A 20525-nucleotide genomic window follows, 5' to 3' on the forward strand; every position below is an offset into this window, starting at 1 on the left:
CCACCTGGCTGTCTGGGCTCGCCGGAGTTCCACGCAGACTGGCCCTGCCTGGCACAGACTCAGTTTGGGCCTTGAGTGCTGAGCTGTGGGGGTGCTCTGTGCTCCCCACAACCTGAAGCTGCTACTGCCACTGTTACTGGATGGTGAGGGACTTCTCCTCATGTTCCCCAGCTCTGAGGCAGCCCTGAACAGGAAGGGGCACGTTTACAGCTGGCCTGTCCCCTCCTGCTACTGACCCTGGCATCCCTGGAATCCAGTAAAATACTGGTTAAACTGGGCTGCACTTCCAATAATGGCCAGCAGAGGGCGCCAAGGGAGCGCTGGTCCCTGCTCTGTGGCTCTGGCCAGGGGTGGTCTGCAGACCTGAGGGGGGGCAGGAGCAGGCGCAGGATGAGGTCCCCTCCCGGTGGGGGGGGGCAGAACAAGGTGGCCCGGATGAGAGCAGATGGAGGGGTGGGGTGTCCTTTGAAAGGGGCTGTTGAGGGGCTTGGGGGAGGCCCACAGGCACTGAGTCGCAGGTAAGACTGCAAGGAATCAGGCTGCAGCCAGAACAGGCCTGGCAGGCTCCTGAGGTGGGGCCAAGAGCTTGCTCCCCATGCCCACAGACCCTGAAGTCATTGGGCTTCATCCTCCAGGCCAGGACCTCCACCCTAGACTGGGTCCTACGTAGCATCCTGTGACCTGGCCTCCTTGGTGTGGTCGGGGCCTGATGGTCACCACAGTGGCTCAGGTGTGCCCCGTGCCTGGGGAGGACCCTGTCCCCAGGGAGGTGTCAATCTGGGCCTCCCAGGAGGCCCCATGGTGTGGCATAGGCGGAGCAGAGCAGCCCATTGGAAGGACTCCCGGTCCCCAAGGTTTGCCACCTGCTCACACACACCTTTGTCCTCCCACCCAGCTCTCCCCAGGAAAGCAGGTAGGACACATCCCCTGATCCACAGGGAGGGGCTGTGGTACAGAAAGAGGCTGGGGTGGCAGCGTGCCTGCCCAGGCTGTCCCGCTGGCAGCTCAGCCGAGCACTGGTGGGGTGAGAAATGCCTGCTGAGGCTGGCCTGGTGGGCCCGGTGCTGCCAAAACCAAGATCACTGCAGCCCAGGGCCTCAGGGAGGGGCGGGCACACAGGCAGCAGCTGGCAGCCCCCGGCCGAGCCCCGGCCCTCTGTACCTGCAAGGGCACCCAGGCCAAGCCATGCCCCAGGAGCCCAAGCACCCGGGCAGACTTGCCTGTGCCGACCAGGGAGAAGTCTCCTGCCTGCAGGATGCAGCCTGCCCCAGGACCTTCCTGGACTTTCTGACCATGCCTCTTTCATGGTCCTTGGGGAGGCCCTCCCCAGCCCGTCCTGGGGAGACCAAGACTGCACCCTGCACTTGCCAGGCCTGGAGACTGCCCTCGCCAGTCTAGTGGGTCCTGCAAATGACGCCTGTGACGTTTCCAGGACTTAGGGCTGGCTGGGCCCTCTCCTGCTCCTGCTGATTCCCAGAACCCACTGCTCGGGCGGGGCGGGGGCAGGCCCAGCAGAGACAACCCCGTGGCCGGCCACAGCCTCAGCCTTGGGGCTAGACGCAAGAGACAGAACACAGGGTCTTCCAGGGCGACGTTTGTCAGAAGACACACAGACCTCCAGGCCCTTGAAGAAGGCGACCCAAGGTGGGCTCTCTGCCTCACTGGTGGAATGAGACCTCCATGGAGGACTTCCAGCGGCCCGGCTGGCAGGGCCGGGGAGGACCGTGGCCAGTGCAGTTCTGTGGCCTGGGCCCTGGTGGTACCTGGGAGGGAGGGCGGGCATCCCTCCCACAGGATGGGCAGCGGCCCTGGCCCCTGCCTGCTGATGCCAGGGTGCACACACATGCTGCCAGGTGTGACCAGCAAAGATGGTTGCTCCATGTGCCCTGGGGGGAAACTGCGCCCCAGCAACCCCACCTCACCAGATCATAAGCGTGTCATAGAGCAAATTCCACGGACACCAGCATCTCCAAGTTAGAAAGTTCACAGATCACAGAAGTGGGCAAAAAAGACTGAATTCACAGATGCAAGGATATCAGAGCGGTCACACTGTGAAGGGTAACAGCGTTCTGCATATTTAAGTAAATAGGTGTGTGTGTGTGTGTGTGTGTGTGTGTGTGTGTGTGTGTGTGTGTGTAGTGCTGGGGATTGAGCCCAGGGGCATTCTATCTCTGAGCTACACCCTCAGCCCTTTTATTTTGATCTTGAAACAGGCTTTCTCTAAGCTGTTGAGGCTAGCCTCAAACCAGCAACCCTCCTGTCTCAGCCTTTAGAGTACCAGGATTACAGGCATGTACCACCACGCCCGGTGCAGAGAAACTATCTGTAAAGAATGAGTCAAAATAAAACATTTAAGAAAAAAATTGGCAGTTCACCCCCAAAGGAACCTTTCCTAAAGGGAACAGAAGAGAAAGCATGCAAGGAAGAAGTTAAAACTCAAGAAAGAATCATAACTAAAGACAAGTTGAAGCAGGTACAATTGTAGGTATGCGCCCAGTGCTGGAGCCAGGGGCGCTGGCACAGGCCTGTGATCCCAGCACTCGGAAAGCTGAGACAGGAGAATCGCAGGTCCATAGGACTCCAGCCTGAGCATTTAGCAAGGCTCTCAGCAACCTAACCAGGCCCTACTTCCAAAGAAAAAGTAAAAGCCGGGCGTGGTGGGCACACTGGTCATCCCAACATTCAGGAGGCTGGGACAGGAGGATCGCGGTTCGCAGACAGTCTCAGCTTCTTAGTGAGGCCCTTTGCAACTCAGTGAGCGCCTGTTTCAAAATAAAAAATAGATAGGGCATGGGGTATAGCTCAGAGGTCGAATGTCCCTGGGTTCTATCCCCAGACCTGCAAGTAAAATAAAATAAAAAGTAAAATAGGAGATAAGCATGCCTTCCCTGGGTTAAATCCCCAGTGTGCCCTCCCAAAAAAGTAAAATAGGGCTGGTGGTGCAGATCAGAGGTAGAATGTCCCTGGGTTCAAGCCCTAGTATAAATTCCCCTGGGTTCAGTCCCCAGTATGCTCCCCAAAAAAGTGAAATAGGGCTTGTGTAGGTCAGAGGTAGAATGTCCCCGGGATCAGTCCCCAGCAATACACACACATGTTGGCTATTACCAGGCACAATGACATAGGCCTGTAATTCTAGTACTTGGGAGGCTGATACAGGAGAATTACAGGCTGAGGCCAGCCTCAGCAACTTAGTGAGATCCTGTTGCAAAATAAGAAATAAAAAGGGCTGTCAGGTGTGGGGTCGTACGGCTATAATCCTAGTGCTTAGCAAGGTCCTTAGCAACCTAGGGAGACCCTGTTTGCAAATAAAAAATAGGAGCTAGGCGTGGTGGCGCACACTTGTAATCCCAGCATTTGGGAGGCTGAGACAGGAGGATTGTGGTTCCCGGCCAGCCCCAGCTACTTAGTGAGGCCCTTTGCAACTCAGTGAGACCCTGTTTCAAAATAAAAACAGGGCTGGGGCCAGGTGTGGTGGCACACGCTTGTAATCCCCGCGCTTGGGAGGCTGAGACAGGAGGATTGCACAGGTTCGAAGCCAGCCTCCGCTGGCTTAAGAGACCCTGTTTTCAAATAAAATATAAAAAATAGGTCTGGGAGTGTAGCCCAGAGGTAGAAGGCCCCTGGGTTCCATCCCCAGTAACACACACACACACACACACACACACACACACACACACACACACACACACACAAATAGGGCTGGGGGTGTAGCTCGTAGATAGATTGCCCCGGGTTCCATCCTCAGTACCAAAACCAAAAAACACCCAAACCTTGGTTATGTATTGCTGCATAACAAATTACTTTATCTTGGTAGCTTAAAGCAGGGGTGCCCCGCTGCGGCTCTAGCAGGCTAGGAATTGGGAGCTGAGGCACCGGCGGGCCACAGCCACCCCACCCACGGGTGCCCGAGGACCCGCTGTGATGGCACACACGTGGCTCTTGGCACAGTCTGTTCCTTGGCTCATGGGCTCTGGAGTGTTCCCACAGCAGGGCAGCCGGCTTCCCTGGAGCAAGCGACCCCTGAGAAGCCCAAAGGCAGCCACCTGCCTGGTGGGACCTCCCCCCACACACATCAGGAGTCACTGGAAGCGCCCCGCCTTACTGGAGGTAAGCTCCACCCTCCCAAGGGAGAGGTGTCAGGACTGTGAACCGCTTAAAACCTGCACAAAAATTAGTTAACTCTAAGCTGGGCGTGGTGGCGCATGCTTGTAACCCCAGCATTTGGGAGGCTGAGACAGGAAGATCATGGCCAGCCTCCGCTAATACTTAGGCCCTTTTCAACTAAGTGTGACCCTGTTTCAAAATAAAGAATGAAAAATAGGGCTGGGGGTGTAGCTCGGAGGAAGAATGAGAATGCCCCTGGGTTCAATTCCCAGCACTGCAAATAATAATAATAATAATAATAATAATAATAATAATAATAATAATAATATCATCTCTATGAAAATCTAAGCAAATCGTATCTACTATCAGTAGTGGTACCAGTCTGAAGGGAGAAACGGGATAGAATTTAAACAGCATTAATGAAGGCTGGGAGTAGGGAGGCGAGGGAGCCGGGCGCTGAGGTTCAGTTGGGGAGCAAGGTAGCCATCAAGTTATATTTTTCAATACTGGGGATTGAACCCAGGAGCACTCTACCTCTGAGCTACACCCTCAGCCCTATTCTTTTTTTTTTTTTTTCATTCTTTATTTTGAGACAGGGTCTCACTATGTTGCGGAGAGCCTCACCAAGTAGAGAGGCTGGCTGTGAACCTGCGCTCCTCCTGTCTCAGCCTCCCAGGTTCTGGGATTACAGTTGTGTGTCCCCACGCCCGGCTTTCCATCAACTTTAGATTTTAAGTGTGGGTACTAACCAGAAGGACCAAGTAGAGACAGGAGGATCACAGGTTCAAGGCCAGCCTCAGCAACATAGAGAGGCCCTCAGAAACTTAGCGAGATCCTGTTTCAAAAAAAATAAATAGGACTGGGGGTATAGCGTGACGGAATGCCCCTGGGATTCAGTCCAGAATAGAAGGGAGAGGAGGAGGAGGAGACGTAATGTTGGGAATCCTCTAATATTTACAATGGACGTAAATGACTTAAAGTCACTGTTAAAAGACAAAACTGTCGCCGGGCGTGGGGCACGCTTGTGATCCCCGCGCTTGGGAGGCGGAGACAGGAGGATCGCGCAGGTTCGAAGCCAACCTCACTGGCTTAAGAGATCCTGTTTCCAAATAAAAGTATAAAATAGGTCTGGGAGTGCAGCCCGGAGGTAGAAGGGTTCCATCCCCAGTACCACCAAAAAAAAAAAAAAAAAAAAAAAAAAAAGCTGTCAGATTGGATTTTTAGAAATCAGATTAAGCTGATTGAAGAGACACTCAAGATATAAAAACATAAAAAGAGAGGTCTGAGTAGTTCTCTTAACGTAAATCAAAATAGATTTTAAGGCAAGAGACGTCCCTATGCATAAAGAGGGGACCTAATCATAAAGACTTGGCTGGGCGCGGTGGCGCACACCGGTAATCCCAGTACTTGGGAGGCAGAGACAGGAGGATCACAGATTTAAGTCTAACCTCAGCAATTTAGCAAAACCCTCACAGCCTTGAGGCTGGCCGTGAACCTGCGACCCTCCTGTCTCCGCCTCCCAGGTTCTGGGATTACAGCTGAGTCCCAGGGGGACGCTCAGCAGCCTAGTGAGACCCTGTTTAAAAAAAAATAGGTTTTAGGTGTAGCTCAGAGGTAGAGTGCCTCTGGTGTCAATCCCCAGCACCACACACACGCAGCCTTCGAGGAGATACCCACACCCCACTCACAACGTCAAAACGAGAGGCACTGAGCACCGTGCTGCGCGGCCGCAGAGGCCCGGGGCTCACGCACTGCAGGGAGAACGCCCGCTCTGCGGACACGCTGGACCAGCTGCAGGAGGGGGCAGACAGACCCGGACCACACAGCCTGCCACGCACTAGGGGTCAATGCCCAGAAGTGCTTCAGCAGCGGCGAGACGGGCAGGGCCTGCACTGGGGCGGGGCGGGCCCACGAGGGGCCGGGCCAACTGGGCAGTCACCCGTGACACTTAGGAAACTGCCAGGTACCCGCAGCCGAGGGAAAGGCGCAGCTGACCGTCTGGAGGACTTCCCATCCTTGGCGTTTGGAATGCCATCGGGGCCGCCCTTGGGCTCTAAGACAGCTGAAGGCATGGGGGAGACGGTCTCATAACTGCTTTCAAGACTAGAATCGATGTCCCGTCTGTGGTTGGCAACTGTGATAACGTATGCTCAGGTGCCCCATCACTTGGCCAAGCCCCAGTTTAGACACTGCTGTGAATATATATGTATATATTTTAATATTTATATATTTAACATATGTATATTTTAATATATTTAATATATTTTAAATTTATATATAAATATTTAATATTTATATATTTAGATTTATATATAAATATATATTTTATGTTCATACATATATGTAATTTTTTTTGATACTGGGGATGGAACCCAGGAGCATTCTACCTCCAAGCTACGTCTCCAGCCCTATTATTTATTTATTTATTTATCTTTAGCTGTACTGGGGGTGAAACCCAGGGGGGTTCTGCCCCCAAGCTGCAGCCCCAGTCCTATTTTTTTTTTCTTTATTTTGAAACAGACTCTCACTGAGTTGCAAAGGGCCTCACTAAGTAGCTGAGGCTGCCCGTGAACCGCGATTCTCCTGCCCCAGCCTCCCGAATGTTGGGATTACAAGTGTGTGCCACCACAGCTTCCAAATGTATTTATTTATTTTGTGGGTGTGCTATTGGGGGTGGAACTCGGGGACATTCCATGATCCAGCTACACCCCCAGCCCTATTTTATTTTTTTCTTTGGGTTACTGCAAATTGAACCCAGAGGCATTCTACCTTTGAGCTGCAACCCCAGCCTGATTTTATTTCTTGTTTGAAAACAGGGTCTCACTAGGTTGATGAGTCTCACTACTTGCTGAGGCTGTCCTCGAACCTGTAGTCCTCCTGTCTCAGCTTCCAAGTATTGGGATTATAGGTGTGCGCCAGCACGCCTGGCTTCAGCCAGGGTCTTTTGTTTCTGTGGCACTGGGGATGGAACCCATTTTTATTATTCTTTTTTTTTTTTTAGTTGTCAAATTCAGAAAAATTCACTTGGACTCAATATTTTTAGCCAACCAATAGTCCACAGTTCGACTTCCCCAGGGTCCTACCGACGCCCCCGGGACGTCCTCGTCCAGTCCAGGGCCGGCTCAGGAGCCTGTCTGGCCATTCGCTGTCTTACACCTCCCTGCTCCAGCCCAGAGATGGTTTTGCTTTGCTCTGTCTTCCGCGGCATCACGCTGTTCAAAGACACAGACATTCGTTTGGAAACACGCATGGCTCCGGCTCGGCCCGAGGCTGCCGACACGAGGCAGGTGCCTTCCCAGCCTGGCGGGACTTCGGAGGCTCCATCAGCCAGCGTCCGAAGCCGCGCCCCAACACTTGAGAAAACTAGCTGTGGTCACCCCTGGCCTTCTGATGATTCTGATGGACTGACCCTACGCTATCCCTTGGAGATACTGGGGTTCAGTGCACGTGAGGCCGGCGCCTGGAACCTGGCTGGTGGCAGGAAGCCGGGGGTGGGGGGAGAGGACATGAGCTAGCTTCTCCCATCATGGAGGCCAGGGGTGAGAGCTTATTATCTATTTGGAAACAGGGCCTTACTAAGTTGCTAAGGCTAGCTTTGAACCTGCCATCCTGTCTCAGCTTCCCAAGTACTAGAATTGCAGGTGTGTATTTCCGGGTCCCCAGTCAGGGTTTTCTTTTTCTTTTTCTTTTCTTTTTTTTTTCTTTCTTTCTTTTTTTTTTTTTTTTTTTTTTTTTGGTGGTACTGGGGTTACTGGAAACCCTTCTACCTCTGGGCTACACTCCCAGACCTATTTTTATACTTTTTAAAATTTGGAAACAGGGTCTCTTAAGCCAGCGTGGCTGGCTTTGAACCAGCGCGATCCTCCTGTCTCCGCCTCCCAAGCGCGGGGATTACAAGCGTGCGCCACCACGCCCGGCCTCCAGCCAGGGTTTTCAAGGAATCTGTTGAGCTGGGTTAAAAATGTCTCTGGAGCCAGGCGTGATGGTGCACGCTTGTATTCCCAGTAGTTGGGAGGCTGAGACAAGAAGATCACAGGCTTGAGGTCAGCCTCCGCGAATTAGTGAGATCCAGTTTCAAAATAAAAGTAATAATAATAAGAGCTGGGCGTGGTGGCACATGCCTGTAATCCCAGCATTTGGGAGGCTGAGACAGGAGGATCGCAGTTTGCAGACAGCCTCAGCTACTTAGTGAGGCCCTTTGCAACTCAGTGAGACCCTGTTCCAAAATAAATAATAAAAAATAGGTCTGGGGGCATAGCTCAGAGGTGGAATGCCCCTGGGTTCACCCCAGTGCCACAAAGGGAAAAAAAGTACCAATGAGTAATAAGATGAGCAGTCCCTGCAAAGAGGAGGCCCCTGAGCAGGTGCTCCTCAGAAGAGAGAGATGTCTATCTCCTTAGCAACAGAGGAAATGCGGACGGAGGCCTCAGAGCAGGACCACTCCACCCTCAGAGTGGTGTGAGCAGTGTCTCCAGAATCTCGAAACTGCAGGCTGCCGGATGTGGACGCGGTGCGGCCGTTGGGTGCCCGCGAGCACCGGTGGCACCACTGTGCTGACATACACATTTCAAACAGAAGTTCTGCTCCCGGTGCCCCCGAGACACGAGGGCGAGCGTGCACACACGCCTGGCAGCAGGCACCAGAGCCTCTGTGCACATGTGCTCACAGGGCGGGACGGTCCAGCAACGAGGGTGGGGCCGCTCCTCCACATCCGCAGGCCGGCTCTCAAAAGTGCAGCCCGGTGCCAGGAATCAGCGCCGGCGCCATATGTGCGATGTAACACTGAAAACCAAGAAAACAATGTGGCGGCCATTTTCCTTCTCTTCTTTCACTGGGGATTGAACACAGTGGCACCCGACCTCCAAGCTACATCCCAGTCTCTTATTTATTTTTGTGTTGAAACAGGACCTTGGCTGAGCATGGTGGTACATGTCTGTAATCTCAGTACAAAGGAGGCCGAGACAGGAGGATCACAGGGTTAGAGTCGGCCTCGGCAATTTAGCAAGGCCTCAGCAACTTAGACCCTGATTTGAAATTCAAAAAAAGAGCCAGGCTTGGTGGTGCACACTGGTAATCCCAACACTTAGGAGGCTGAGACAAGAGGATCACGGGTTCAAGGCCAGCCTCGGCTACTTAGTGAGACCTTGTTTCAAAATAAAAGAATAAAGCCGGGCGTGGTGGCGCACGCTTGTAATCCCGGCATTTGGGAGGCTGAGACCGGAGGATAGCGGTTTGCGGACAGCCTCAGCTACTTAGTGAGGCCCTCTGCAACTCAGTGAGACCCGGTTTCAAAATAAAGAATAAAAAATAGGGCAGGGGGTGTAGCTCGGAGGTCGAATGCCCCTGGGTTCCACCCCCAGACCCACACACAAAAAAAACAAACAAACAACTCAGGACAAAATAAAAGAATAAAATGGGGCTGGAGTATAGCTCAGAGGTAGAATGCCTCTGGGTTCCATCCTCAGCAACACACACACACACACACACACAGAGAGAGAGAGAGAGAGAGAGAGAGAGAGAGAGAGAGAGAGAGAATTAAAAACAGGGCTGAAGATAAAGCTCAGAGGTCGATTGCTCCTGGGTTCTACACACGGGAGAAGGGAGGGAGGGAGGGAGACCGTGAGAGTCTTGCTAAGTAGCTGAGGCTGGCCTGGAATCCTCAATCCTCCTGTCTCAGCCTCCCAGTACTGGGATTGCAGATGTGACCACCACACCTGGTTCATGACATGTCACTTAGAGATGGACAGGTAGACGGTAGACCTAGAGGATCGCCTAGAGGGCTCCTCTGGTGGGGGGAGGCTGCTCTGCACACCTGCGGAGGCCGGCAGGAAGCCTCGTGCTGCGCTCAGGGGCCGCTTCCGCTGTTCTTATCAGTGACACCCTGCGCGTGCGGCACATTGCGAGGTAGCCGCTTCCCCTTTCCCTGGGGCTGGGGCCGTCTGCCCAGGACAGGTGGGTGCCCTTCTTCTCGCCCACCCCAGAGGTCAAGAGCTTCCCCTGCTCACCGCGTTTGCACAGAGCCTGGTCAGCAGGTGCTCAGCCAGCAATTGTCGAGTGACTGAGTGGGTGAAGAAAAGAAAAGAAAGGAATGTCCCAATTCAGATGCCTAGCCACCGGCGCCGCGGCTTCTGAAGGGACGGCGAGGCAGGGCAGCCAGGGCCTCCGTGAGCGCCCCCCAGGCCTGGCCCGCTGGGAGAGGGAGGCCCCTGAGAGCCACACGCGGGCTCATCTGGAGCCCACCCTGCCGAGCTGCCCTCGCCCCTGCTGGCCCGCCGCCCGCACCCAAGCCCGCCTTCCGGGGTCAGCACCAGAGGCTGCCTCGGCGCCAGGAGGGCCGCTCCCTGCCCTAGTTCCATCTCAGAAGAGCCCTTGGTCCTGGCTGCCGCAGCCCTCCCTCACCCTTCTTGGCAGCCATGCTGCTGCCTGGCCTTAAGCCCACAGCCCTCCCAGGACTACGGAGGACTGCACAGAACTCAGGAAGCCCCCGGCCTGCGGGCGGGCCCTGGGCCCAGCGCTGCTGCGCCTGCCCTGCTGCACGGGGCTCTCCAGATGCCCGTTTCTCCCTTCCCAGGCTCCCTGCTTTCAAGGGTGAAAGAGAGGGCCTGGGGGATGTGGGCCAGCTGCTGGCGGGAAACTGGGGCCTGCAGCTCAGTGCTGGCCACACCCAGAGCAGCTCTTGTGCGGGCCCTTCAGGCTGGGCTCCGAGGCCACTGACCTCCCGGTTCCCACCCCTCCCTCCGGGTCCTGAGCTGGAAGAAAGAGGCCTTTGCTGAGCCCCAGATACCAGACCCTCAGCCGGGCTGTAGTCTCCCAAGCAGCCCCACCCATTCTGGGACCAGGGCACTGCCAGGCCCTTCCCCCATCAAAGGCAGCCCTTTAGCGTGGCCTGACTCCCTGGTGGGGGATGGCCTGACTCCCTGGTGGTCCCCCGCGGGCTCGGGCTGCTGTGTGGATGGGATTCTTTGTCCTGGAATTCCTATTCTGAACAGGCACAGAGGGGGGTGGCTCCTGGCCAAGGAACCGCTGCTTGCCAGCCATGTGGTGTCCAGCAGAGACGACAGACATTCCTCCGCGTGGAGGGGTGGGCTTGGGTCTCCATCCAGCAGAGGACTCTGCACCCAGCCAGCACTCGGAACTTGCTGCCAACTAGCACCCAGGCCTGCCTGGGGGACCCTCTTCCTTATCCTCCAAGAGAGGGCCCTGGAAAGCAGACCCTCCTCGGGAAGCTTTCTCTGGCTCCCCGCCCAGGCAAGGGGATGGGAGGGACGGCCAAAGCCTAATCTAAAGGGAGCCCCAGCTTCTCTTCTGCCCCTGGGCATGGTGTGACTGTGGGCCATCCTGCCCGTCTCTGACTGTGTGTCCTTACCTGTCACCTTGGAGAGCCAGGGGGACGCCATCCACGCCGACCCATGACAGACTTCAGATTTCACTTGAGGAGGACTAGGCCTAGAGGTGGCCTGGCTCAGGAGGGCATGTGAATGAACGAAGGGCCGTAGGTTAATGCTCAGACCCCAAACTTCCCAATCAACGAAAAGCTCAGGCACCCCAGCCCCAGGACTTAGGAAATCCCCTAGCCCCTGCTAAAAGGCCGGCGAGCCACCATTCTGGGGTCTCATCTCCGCTCCGTGCACTGATGGACCCCAGCATGCCGGGTTCCCCAAAATAAAGCTCCTGTGATTGCATGTGCCTGGTGGCCTCTTTGCGAGGCTCTGAAGCCTTTCATCTGGAGCTCCCACCGAGGTCCCCGGCATGGAGCCGCCCCTGGTGTTGAGCTCTGGGGACTGATGGGATTGGCGAGTGAGCGCCCCCTGTCTTTTGGCTCTGCCTTATTTTGTGTTGTCAAACTAGAAGCCCGGGGGAACCAGGCGGTCGTGCTTGCCGGGAGGAGTTGGGAGACTCTCACCTGTCCCAGCCCTCGATGTGAGGGATAGGCCGGCCGGAAGGCGGAGCTCACGGGGTGAGACTGCAGCTTCTCAGGAGCCCTTGAGGGACAGGCCGCCAGTGGATGGTGTTTTGACGGACACCTCGCCTAGGAGGTCTCTCCGCCGGCAGAAGCTCCCGGGTGGCCGGTTCAGGCCCTGCCGTCAGCTCGTTTTCAGTTGTTTTCATGTGCTGTGCCAGTCAGCGCCCTGTTGTGGGTCTCTGTGTTATATCCGTGTGTCTTCTTGTTTTTGTGTTTTTTAAGCATGGACAGAATCAGTTCCGGTGCGTGCTTTTGTGTTGCTTTGTGTATGTGTGGGCTGTACCAGTGTTAGGAAAGATTTTTGCCAGGCCAGAAATCCCCATAATAAAAGAAGTGTGCTGGACTTGAGGCATCCTCAACGTTTGGCATCCTGCCTCCCTCGCCCGTCCAACGCTGGCAGAAGGTCTGGTACTCTCCAGAGGGATTCGTCTGGTGAGTTGACTCGATTGGGGAGGTCGAAATTTCCACTTACTAGGAGAATGCTTCCCAGCCAGATCTCAGAGACAGAGAAAACTCCAGAGGTTGATAAACAGGAGAGAGAGTCTCTCGAGACATTTTAACCTTATACCATTCGGCCAAATAACTCAGAGGAGTAAAAGGAAAATTAAACCTATCAGGCCTGTGTTGTAAAATCTCTCTTATCAGGCTGACGCTCTTTAGAAAGGGACTCCCAAGCCGATGTGGTGGCGCACGCTTGTAATCCCCCTCGCTTGGGAGGCTGAGGCAGGAGGATCGCACAGGTTCGAAGCCAGCCTCAGCTACTTAGTGAGGCTCTCAGCAACTTAGTGAGACCCTGTTTCCAAAGAAAATATAAAAATGGGTCTGGGCGTGTAGCCCAGATGTAGAAAAGCCTTTGGGTTCCACCTCCAGTACTACCAAAAAAAAAAAAAAAAAAAAGTACTTTAAATAGTTTCAACTAGAAAATGTCCTTAAAGTTATAAAAAAAGAACTTTTCAAATTATATAAATTATTCATTCTGCTTCTTAAGTTGTTTGCCCGCATGTTTTTACATGTACGAGGTTATAGATTCAACTTTCTAACACAGGAGATGGGACTTTGTGAAGGAGGGTTTGAGAGTCAAAAAGTCAGTGTTAAGACCTGGTTAACATCTGTTTTTCCTGACTGAGTAAATTTCTTATTATTTTGCAAAAAAAAAAATATACAATCGTCTGTCAAGTAACAAGTTTATTTTTTAATTATTAATGCTGATCTCTAAAATTATAAAACATAGAGCTACCTGATTTTTGTCAATACTGCTAACTTACATAGAGTGACAGTTATAGTTACCAGTGTAGTCCAGTGTAAGAATGGGTCAATGGACCACCAGAGCTAGGCCAGTGTAAAAATGGGTCAGTGTGCAGAAAACCCTGATGGATATATTAATGGATTTCAAAACCTGGCTATTATGTTTAATCTAACAAAAATGTGACGTATATCCTGTTGTGTTTCTGGGACTCAGGCTCCCATTAATCAGCTTTTAAGTTTGGCCTTTGGGGTTTCTCAACAACAGAGATGAGGTAGACAAAATTAAGCACCAGAGGAGACAGATGCAGACACAGGGACAAGCCCACTTAACAGCCCTGCATTGGGCACTAAGTCCCTGCCCCTTAGAGGTACCAAAGGCTTCTTCTAGAGAGAGGGAAGGAGCTGGAGGCCTGGTGCCCGCCATGATTGCAAAGTGCCTGGGCGTTGTGTCAAGGACTGTCCTGAGTGGAGTCCACCTGCATCTGGGCTGTGTCACCTCTGCAAAGAGTAAACATTAAAAAGCATGTTGCCCTCACCTCTGAAGGGAAATGGGGTGTCTGCTCCCATCGTGACTGCCCTCAAAGACTGAAGACTGAGGATGCCCGCGACTCGGCAAGGCCCCCTCTGATCAGCCCTCTAACCAGCTGGATATTGCAATAATGAAGCTTGGGTGACTCTTGAGGTGACAGGCAAAATACTGATTTTTTTTTTTTCAGATACAGGGCTTAGTTCTCTGCTCGCTTTGTCTCTCCTACTGTTCTTTTCTAAAGAGACCTATTTTGTATCTGGGGTTGACAGCACCCCAAGGCCAAGTAAATTTGTAACGTCTTAAACCTGTAAAAAGGTAGTTCAGTCTGCTCTTGTATGCTAGCAGGCCTGATCCTGATGATCAGCCTCTAACTAACACTAATGTGAAATAGGTTGCTAATAAAAACAGCTCCATGAGTGAGGAAGCTCAAAAAAATCAGGCTATGCAGTAGTGAGCCTTCAGGAGGTAAAGAGAGAGAGAGACAGACAGACAGACAGACTACCTCCTCCAAATACCTTGGGACCTGGTTAAGTGCACTCCCCAGTAACCTATGTGGCAAAAGGGTGACCAAGTGATTGCCTTTCTGAAAACCTAAAATGGGATTCTCCCCCGGTCAGTGTCTCTAGTCCTTATGAAGTTAATGCATTTACACTTGAGTCTTTTAAATGGGTTTTTACAGTGTTGGTATAAGAACCACATTGTAAAATGGTATTGTTTTTCATTTAGCTTGTATGTAAGAACAAGAGACAGATGTAAAAAGAGTGTAAAGTTTTTGGTAAATACAAAGGAAGAAAATTTTGTAGGAATAAGAAAGCATTTTGTAAGGTTTATCCTAAGATCGTCCCCAATGGGAAAGAAAGGACCAGGATAAAAATCAGAGGGTTAAAGCAAGTTGTCAAACATATTTGCATATGTGTTGAAGGTGGTTATGTTTAAAATCATTCAAAGGTTTACAGTGAGGTTCTAGTAAGATAATTCCCTGTGTTTTCTACTGTTTCTGTTTTGTATGGTTTATCTAAATTTCACTTTTAAAGCTTACTATGTGTAACTGTAGTGCTGTATGTGTGCTTCCAGAATGTATAAATCAGTCCTGAGACACAACACCAGTCAGTTTGGCTATCCCAGTTCCTCTCAGCTGCCTAAAAATCCATGTGGTTCCTTACAGGTGGCATGCTCCTACTTTTTGGGCCATGTCTGGTAAACCGTATTGTAAGTCTTGTTTCTCACAGACTTAAAGCTGTCAAGCTCCAGAGGATGCTCCTGATAATATCCCAGATGTACACCCGCGGGAGCCCTTGGACCACCATGGGCACCTCAAACGTCGCTGATCTAACCCCCACGTGTGACTTCCTTGCATCTCAGCCCTAACCAGACCACTGATTTCTATGACCCCCTGATGCCTTATGATGCATCTCAAGAAACTGAGATGGTACAAAGAACAAAGGAGGAAGAGCCAGGGGGATGCCATCCACGCCGACCCATGACAGGCTTCAGATTTCACTTGAGGAGGACTAGGCCTAGAGGTGGCCTGGCTCAGGAGGGCATGTGAATGAACGAAGAGCCGTAGGTTAATGCTCAGACCCCAAACTTCCCAATCAACGAAAAGCTCAGGCACCCCAGCCCCAGGACTTAGGAAATCCCCTAGCCCCTGCTAAAAGGCCTGCGAGCCACCATTCTGGGGTCTCATCTCCGCTCCGTGCACTGATGGACCCCAGCATGCTGGGTTCCCCAAAATAAAGCTCCTGTGATTGCATGTGCCTGGTGGCCTCTTTGCGAGGCTCTGAAGCCTTTCGGCCCTAGCTCAGCTCAGTGTCCAGGAATGCAGGAGCAGGTCCACCAGGTGGCTCAGCGACCTTGGAGCTGACCTGTGCGGGGCAGCTGGGCCCACCACAGGGGTATTCCAGGAGCCAGCGGTACCGGGCGGTGTCCACCTGGCTGGGGCCCAGCCTGGAACCCACGTGGTTCCTGTAGCTGGCATTTCCCTAGGCCAGGGAAAAGTGCGGCTCTTGGGCGCAGGACCCTCCAAGCGACTAGCCAGCCTAGCCCAACCCCAGGACGCCAGGTACCCTGTCCCTACTACTCCCCAGGACAAGGCTGAGTATTCCTGAGATAAGCCAGCCCAGTCCACCCCCACGGCCAGGCGAGGATTCCGAGATAAGCAGGCAGGAAGGAGGAAGGTAGGCAATAGCCGCAGGGCACCGGGCAGCGACCTAGGCGCGGGAAGGGGCGGAAGGGTGACTCAGCCCAGCCTCACCCCTCACCTGCGCTCAGGCTGGCAGGCGGCTGGGCGTGGCCGTGGGCGTGGCCGTGCGAGCGGGCGTGGCCTGGCTCGCCCCGCCCCGCCCCGATCCCGTCCGCGGCCGCCGCCGAGGCCTCCCAGTCGCTCGCGGTCCCCGGGTCCCCGCAGCGTCTCCCGCGCGCCTGCTCATGGCCGGGAAGGTGCTGTCGCTGCTGCCGCCGCTGCTGCTGGCTGCGGCCGGCCTGGCCGGCCTCCTGCTGCTGTGCGTCCCCACCCGCGACGTCCAGGAGCCACCCTCCCTGAAGGTGCGGGGCTCGGGCGGGGCGGTGGCAGCCCCACTGCCCGGCCGCGCTGGCCCCGGTGGCCGGCCAGGGCGGCCCAGCGCGCGCGGGTCCCTGCGCCGGGGCAGCGGCGGCGCTTCCGGGGGCCGCGGGAGCTCCTGGCCGCCGCGAGCCGGCCAGCGCGGCCAGGTGGCTGCCCCTCTCCGGGTGCGGTCCCCGACGCCCCTGACCCGGGCGTGGGCAGACCTTCCCCCCCAGCCCGCGCGACCCTCGGGCCCCCAGGCGCCCTCTGCTCTGCGCCCCGGCGCGCGCCGGCTCTGGGCTCCGCCCCGGTGGGGAGCAACAGGCGCTGGGGACCCGGGACCCTCCCCGCCACCCCGGTGCCCGGAAAGTGCCGGCCCTGGAGCACTCGGCTGGTCTGTAGGAGCTGAGCCTGGCCAGATCCCCACCGACTCCCACCACTAGATCCAACTGTCTGCTTCTTTAACCCTTTGCTGGGCTTGTGCTGGGCTAGGGAGTAGAGCCCAGGGTGGAAGGGGGAGCTCCCGCCCTGCAGGGCTGCGGGTGAGTGGGAGGGCACGCTGGGCCTGCTGACCTCCGCGGGCTCTGGGGAGTTGGAGGGAGAGACGGCAGCAGCCCCGTTCTGGCTGGAGTTGACAGGCAGCTGTGTGCTGGTCTCCAGCCAGGCCCTTGGGGCAGGTGCTAAAAGGGGGGCACTTAGAAGCTGGGTACTGGGTCTGCCTTGCGGTCCGCAGGCCTGCAGGGTCAGTCTCTCAGGCCTTGCTCAGGGAGGCCCAGGGAGGGGCTGGGGATGGGAGGCCCACACCCAGCCTCAGGCAGCCTTCTTCCTCTGGGGTCCTCGGGTTGGGCTGAGGTCAGAGCCGGGAGGAAGGAAGAGTGGCCCCTAAGGGTTCCTCCTGCTGCTGGGTTTCCTCTCCCTGGGCCTGAGGTCCTGTGTCCCCAGAGCACAATTCCAGATGTTGCCAAGGACCCTCTGTCCCCGGCACAACCCCTCAGACGCCCTTACCAGGAAAGCTACTTTCTGATGCCTGGCCTGCTGGCCCGGGCAGTGAGAGGGAAAGTGACCACCTTGGGGCGCCTGGTCATCTGTCCCACATCCCTCAGTCACAGCCCCAGCACTGAGCTGCCTATGGTCTTCTCTGAGCTTCAGCGTGAAGCTGGCTCCATGGCAGGGTGGCCAGCAGGGGGCGCTAGAGGGCATGGTCTCAAGGCTGCCCAGACCCTCAGGCTGACTCCCTGCCACCCAGTACGGCATCGTCCTGGACGCCGGCTCGTCACACACGTCCATGTTTGTGTACAAGTGGCCAGCGGACAAGGAGAATGACACGGGCATCGTGGGCCAGCACAGCTCCTGTGATGTCAAAGGTGAGCCAGAGCGCCCCACCCCGAGGCCCTCCCTGGGGGTGCTGCTGATGCTGGGTGGGGCTCACTCCAGGCCAGAGCCCCACGGGGGCTGGGTCCTTCGGGCTTGGGAGGGGCTGGGGGCTGTTTGTGTTCTAGAAGGGAAGCTCCGAGCTGCAGGTGGACAGCTTGGGCCTCACCTGGTCTCCATGCCCCAGGTGGGCAGGCGGGACACATCCTGGCAGCTCCCCGGGAGGCTGGGCTGGGCTGACAATGCCCAGGGCTTTGATCTGGCACCTGTGCCCACACCCGCCTAGGGGCGGCAGCCTCAGAGACTCTGGGTGGCACCCAGGCCCCTTTGTCTCTGGACTGGGTGTCTTTGGGCGCTTGAGCTGGGAAGATGTGTCCAAGCTGCCCTCTGGTTGGGAGCCCACGACACCCAGCTGCACTGGCCTACAGCCACCTGGGGACAGTCCCAAGGCCCGGCCCCTCTCTCTGCCCCTGCAGGTGGGGGCATCTCCAGCTACGCAGACGATCCTCCCGGGGCTGGCCGGAGTCTGGTTGAATGCCTTGAACAAGCGCTTCAGGATGTGCCCAAAGAGAGCCACGCGGGCACGCCCCTGTACCTGGGAGCTACAGCGGGCATGCGCTTGCTCAAGTGAGTGTCTGCCCGACCTTGGCCGGGCCCACCCCCACGGAGCAGCTGTGGGCTGGCAACTCCCCGGGGGGCAGGCCTTGGGTGCGCTGCGGTGGGACCCAGCCCTGAGTCCTTCCCGCTCTGCAGCCTGACCAGCCCAGAGGTCACAGCCAGCGTGCTGGAGGCCGTGACGCAGACGCTGACCAAGTACCCCTTTGACTTCCGGGGAGCGCGCATCCTCTCTGGCCAGGATGAGGGAGTGTTTGGCTGGGTGACTGCCAACTACCTGCTGGAGAACTTCATCAAGGTGCCGGCGGCTGGCCTGGGGAGCAGGGGCCACGGGCGCCAGCCTGCTCGGGGGCTGACAGTCCCCACTCTCCACAGTACGGCTGGGTGGGCCGGTGGTTCCGGCCCAGGAAGGGGACGCTGGGCGCCCTGGACCTGGGGGGTGCCTCCACACAGATCACCTTTGAGACAGCCAGTCCAGTTGAGGATCCAGCCAACGAGGTCCAGCTCCGGCTCTACGGCCAGCGCTACCGAGTCTATACGCATAGCTTCCTCTGCTACGGCCGAGACCAGGTCCTCCAAAGGCTGCTGGCCAGTGCCCTCCAGGTGCCTCTCCACCTCGGCCCACCCCACCACACCAGCTTCTGGAGGGGGCAGTGACCATGGGTAGGGCCGAGGACCCCGGAGCAGAGCGTGGGCAGTGGCCACACTGAGGAGGAGGGTCTCTAGCTAGGCTTCCTCAGCTAGGGGTGGGGGGAACACTCAGCATGAGCAAAGTCCCGGGGAGGGGCTGGGACCTGGAGGACAGAGTACCAGGGACAGATCTCAGAAGGCCCTGGTTGCCTGGTCAAGGGATCTGGGTTTCGCCCAGCAGGCAGTGTGGAGCCAATGATGTTGCCAGGTGGGGTTTGTGGGCATTCTGCAGGCTGGTCCTCTGGGGTGGGGATGACAGATGGTACGTGGAGTGGGGGTGCCACCCACATTCCGGTTATTCCCAGACTCACAACTTCCACCCCTGCTGGCCAAGGAACTACTCCACCCAAGTGCTGCTCCGAGATGTGTACCAGTCACCCTGCACGGAGGCGCAGCGGCCCCGGACGGTCAACAGCAGCAGCAGCGTCACCCTGCGGGGGACCAGCAACCCCGCCCTCTGCCGGGCGCTCGTCCTGGGGCTCTTCAACTTCTCCTCCTGCCCCTTCTCCCGATGCTCCTTCAACGGGGTCTTCCAGCCTCCTGTGCCTGCACACTTCATCGTGAGTGGGGCAGATGGGAGGGGGAAGGCGCCCTGCGGCCGGCGGGCCCTGGCGTGACTGCATGCCGCTGCAGGCCTTCTCTGCCTTCTACTACATCGTGGACTTCCTGAGGACGGAGATGAGGCTGCCGGTGACGACCCTGCAGCAGCTGGACACTGCCGTGGAGACGCTCTGTAACCAGACGTGGGCCGAGGTGAGCCCTGCCGCACGCCTCCTGGGCTCGAGAGTGCCCAGGCCTCCCGGAAGGCTGCGTGGCTGGGGCGACTGCCCGGCCCAAGGCATGGCTGCGCCTAGCGGGGTTTCCGCAGCTTGCTTGAGGCCTGCCCTCACGGCTGGCCCTGCCTGGGTGCCCCCTCGGACCGGCCTCGCAGCGCGCATGCAGGGCCCGTCTGGGCCCTGGCCTCCTGTGCGAGACGGCGGGAGAGAGCGGTGGCCCTGGCTGGACACACGAGCCCTCTCTCGCCCGCCTCCGTCCAGCTGCAGGCCCGCGCGCCCACACAGCGGGCCCGCCTGGCCGACTACTGCGCGGGGGCCACGTTCGTGCAGCAGCTGCTGAGCCGCGGCTACGGCTTCGACGAGCGCGCCTTTCGCAGCGTGGCCTTCCAGAAGAAGGTGGGGACGGGCGGGGCCCGCGTGAGTGGCGGGGCGGGCGGGGCCTGGCGGTGGGCGGGGCCGGCCGGTGCTGAGGCCCCGCCCCCGCAGGCCGCGGACACCTCGGTCGGCTGGGCGCTGGGCTACATGCTGAACCTCACCAACCTGATCCCCGCCGACCCGCCGGGGCTGCGCAAGGGCACTCACTTCAGCTCCTGGGTCGTGCTCCTCCTGCTCTTCGCCGCCATTCTCCTGGCCGCGCTCGTCCTGCTGGGGCGCCAGGTGCGCTCCGCCAAGTCACTGGGCGCCATCTAG

General features: G+C 56.6%; 1 protein-coding gene across 1 annotated transcript; it reads left to right on the forward strand.

Moving 5' to 3' along the window:
• Positions 1-16268: 16268 nt before the first annotated feature.
• ENTPD2 (ectonucleoside triphosphate diphosphohydrolase 2) lies at positions 16269-20525 on the forward strand (the record flags this gene model as incomplete). Its single annotated transcript, XM_080709530.1, has 9 exons — positions 16269-16385; positions 17630-17747; positions 18231-18381; positions 18508-18667; positions 18745-18972; positions 19365-19619; positions 19693-19812; positions 20097-20231; positions 20322-20525. 9 exons carry the CDS (start codon positions 16269-16271, stop codon positions 20523-20525), a joined length of 1488 nt encoding a protein of 495 aa, XP_080565656.1.

This window comes from Muscardinus avellanarius (assembly GCF_963383645.1).
Source record: "Muscardinus avellanarius genome assembly, chromosome: 13".
In the NCBI taxonomy this organism is placed as follows: Eukaryota; Metazoa; Chordata; class Mammalia; order Rodentia; family Gliridae; genus Muscardinus; species Muscardinus avellanarius.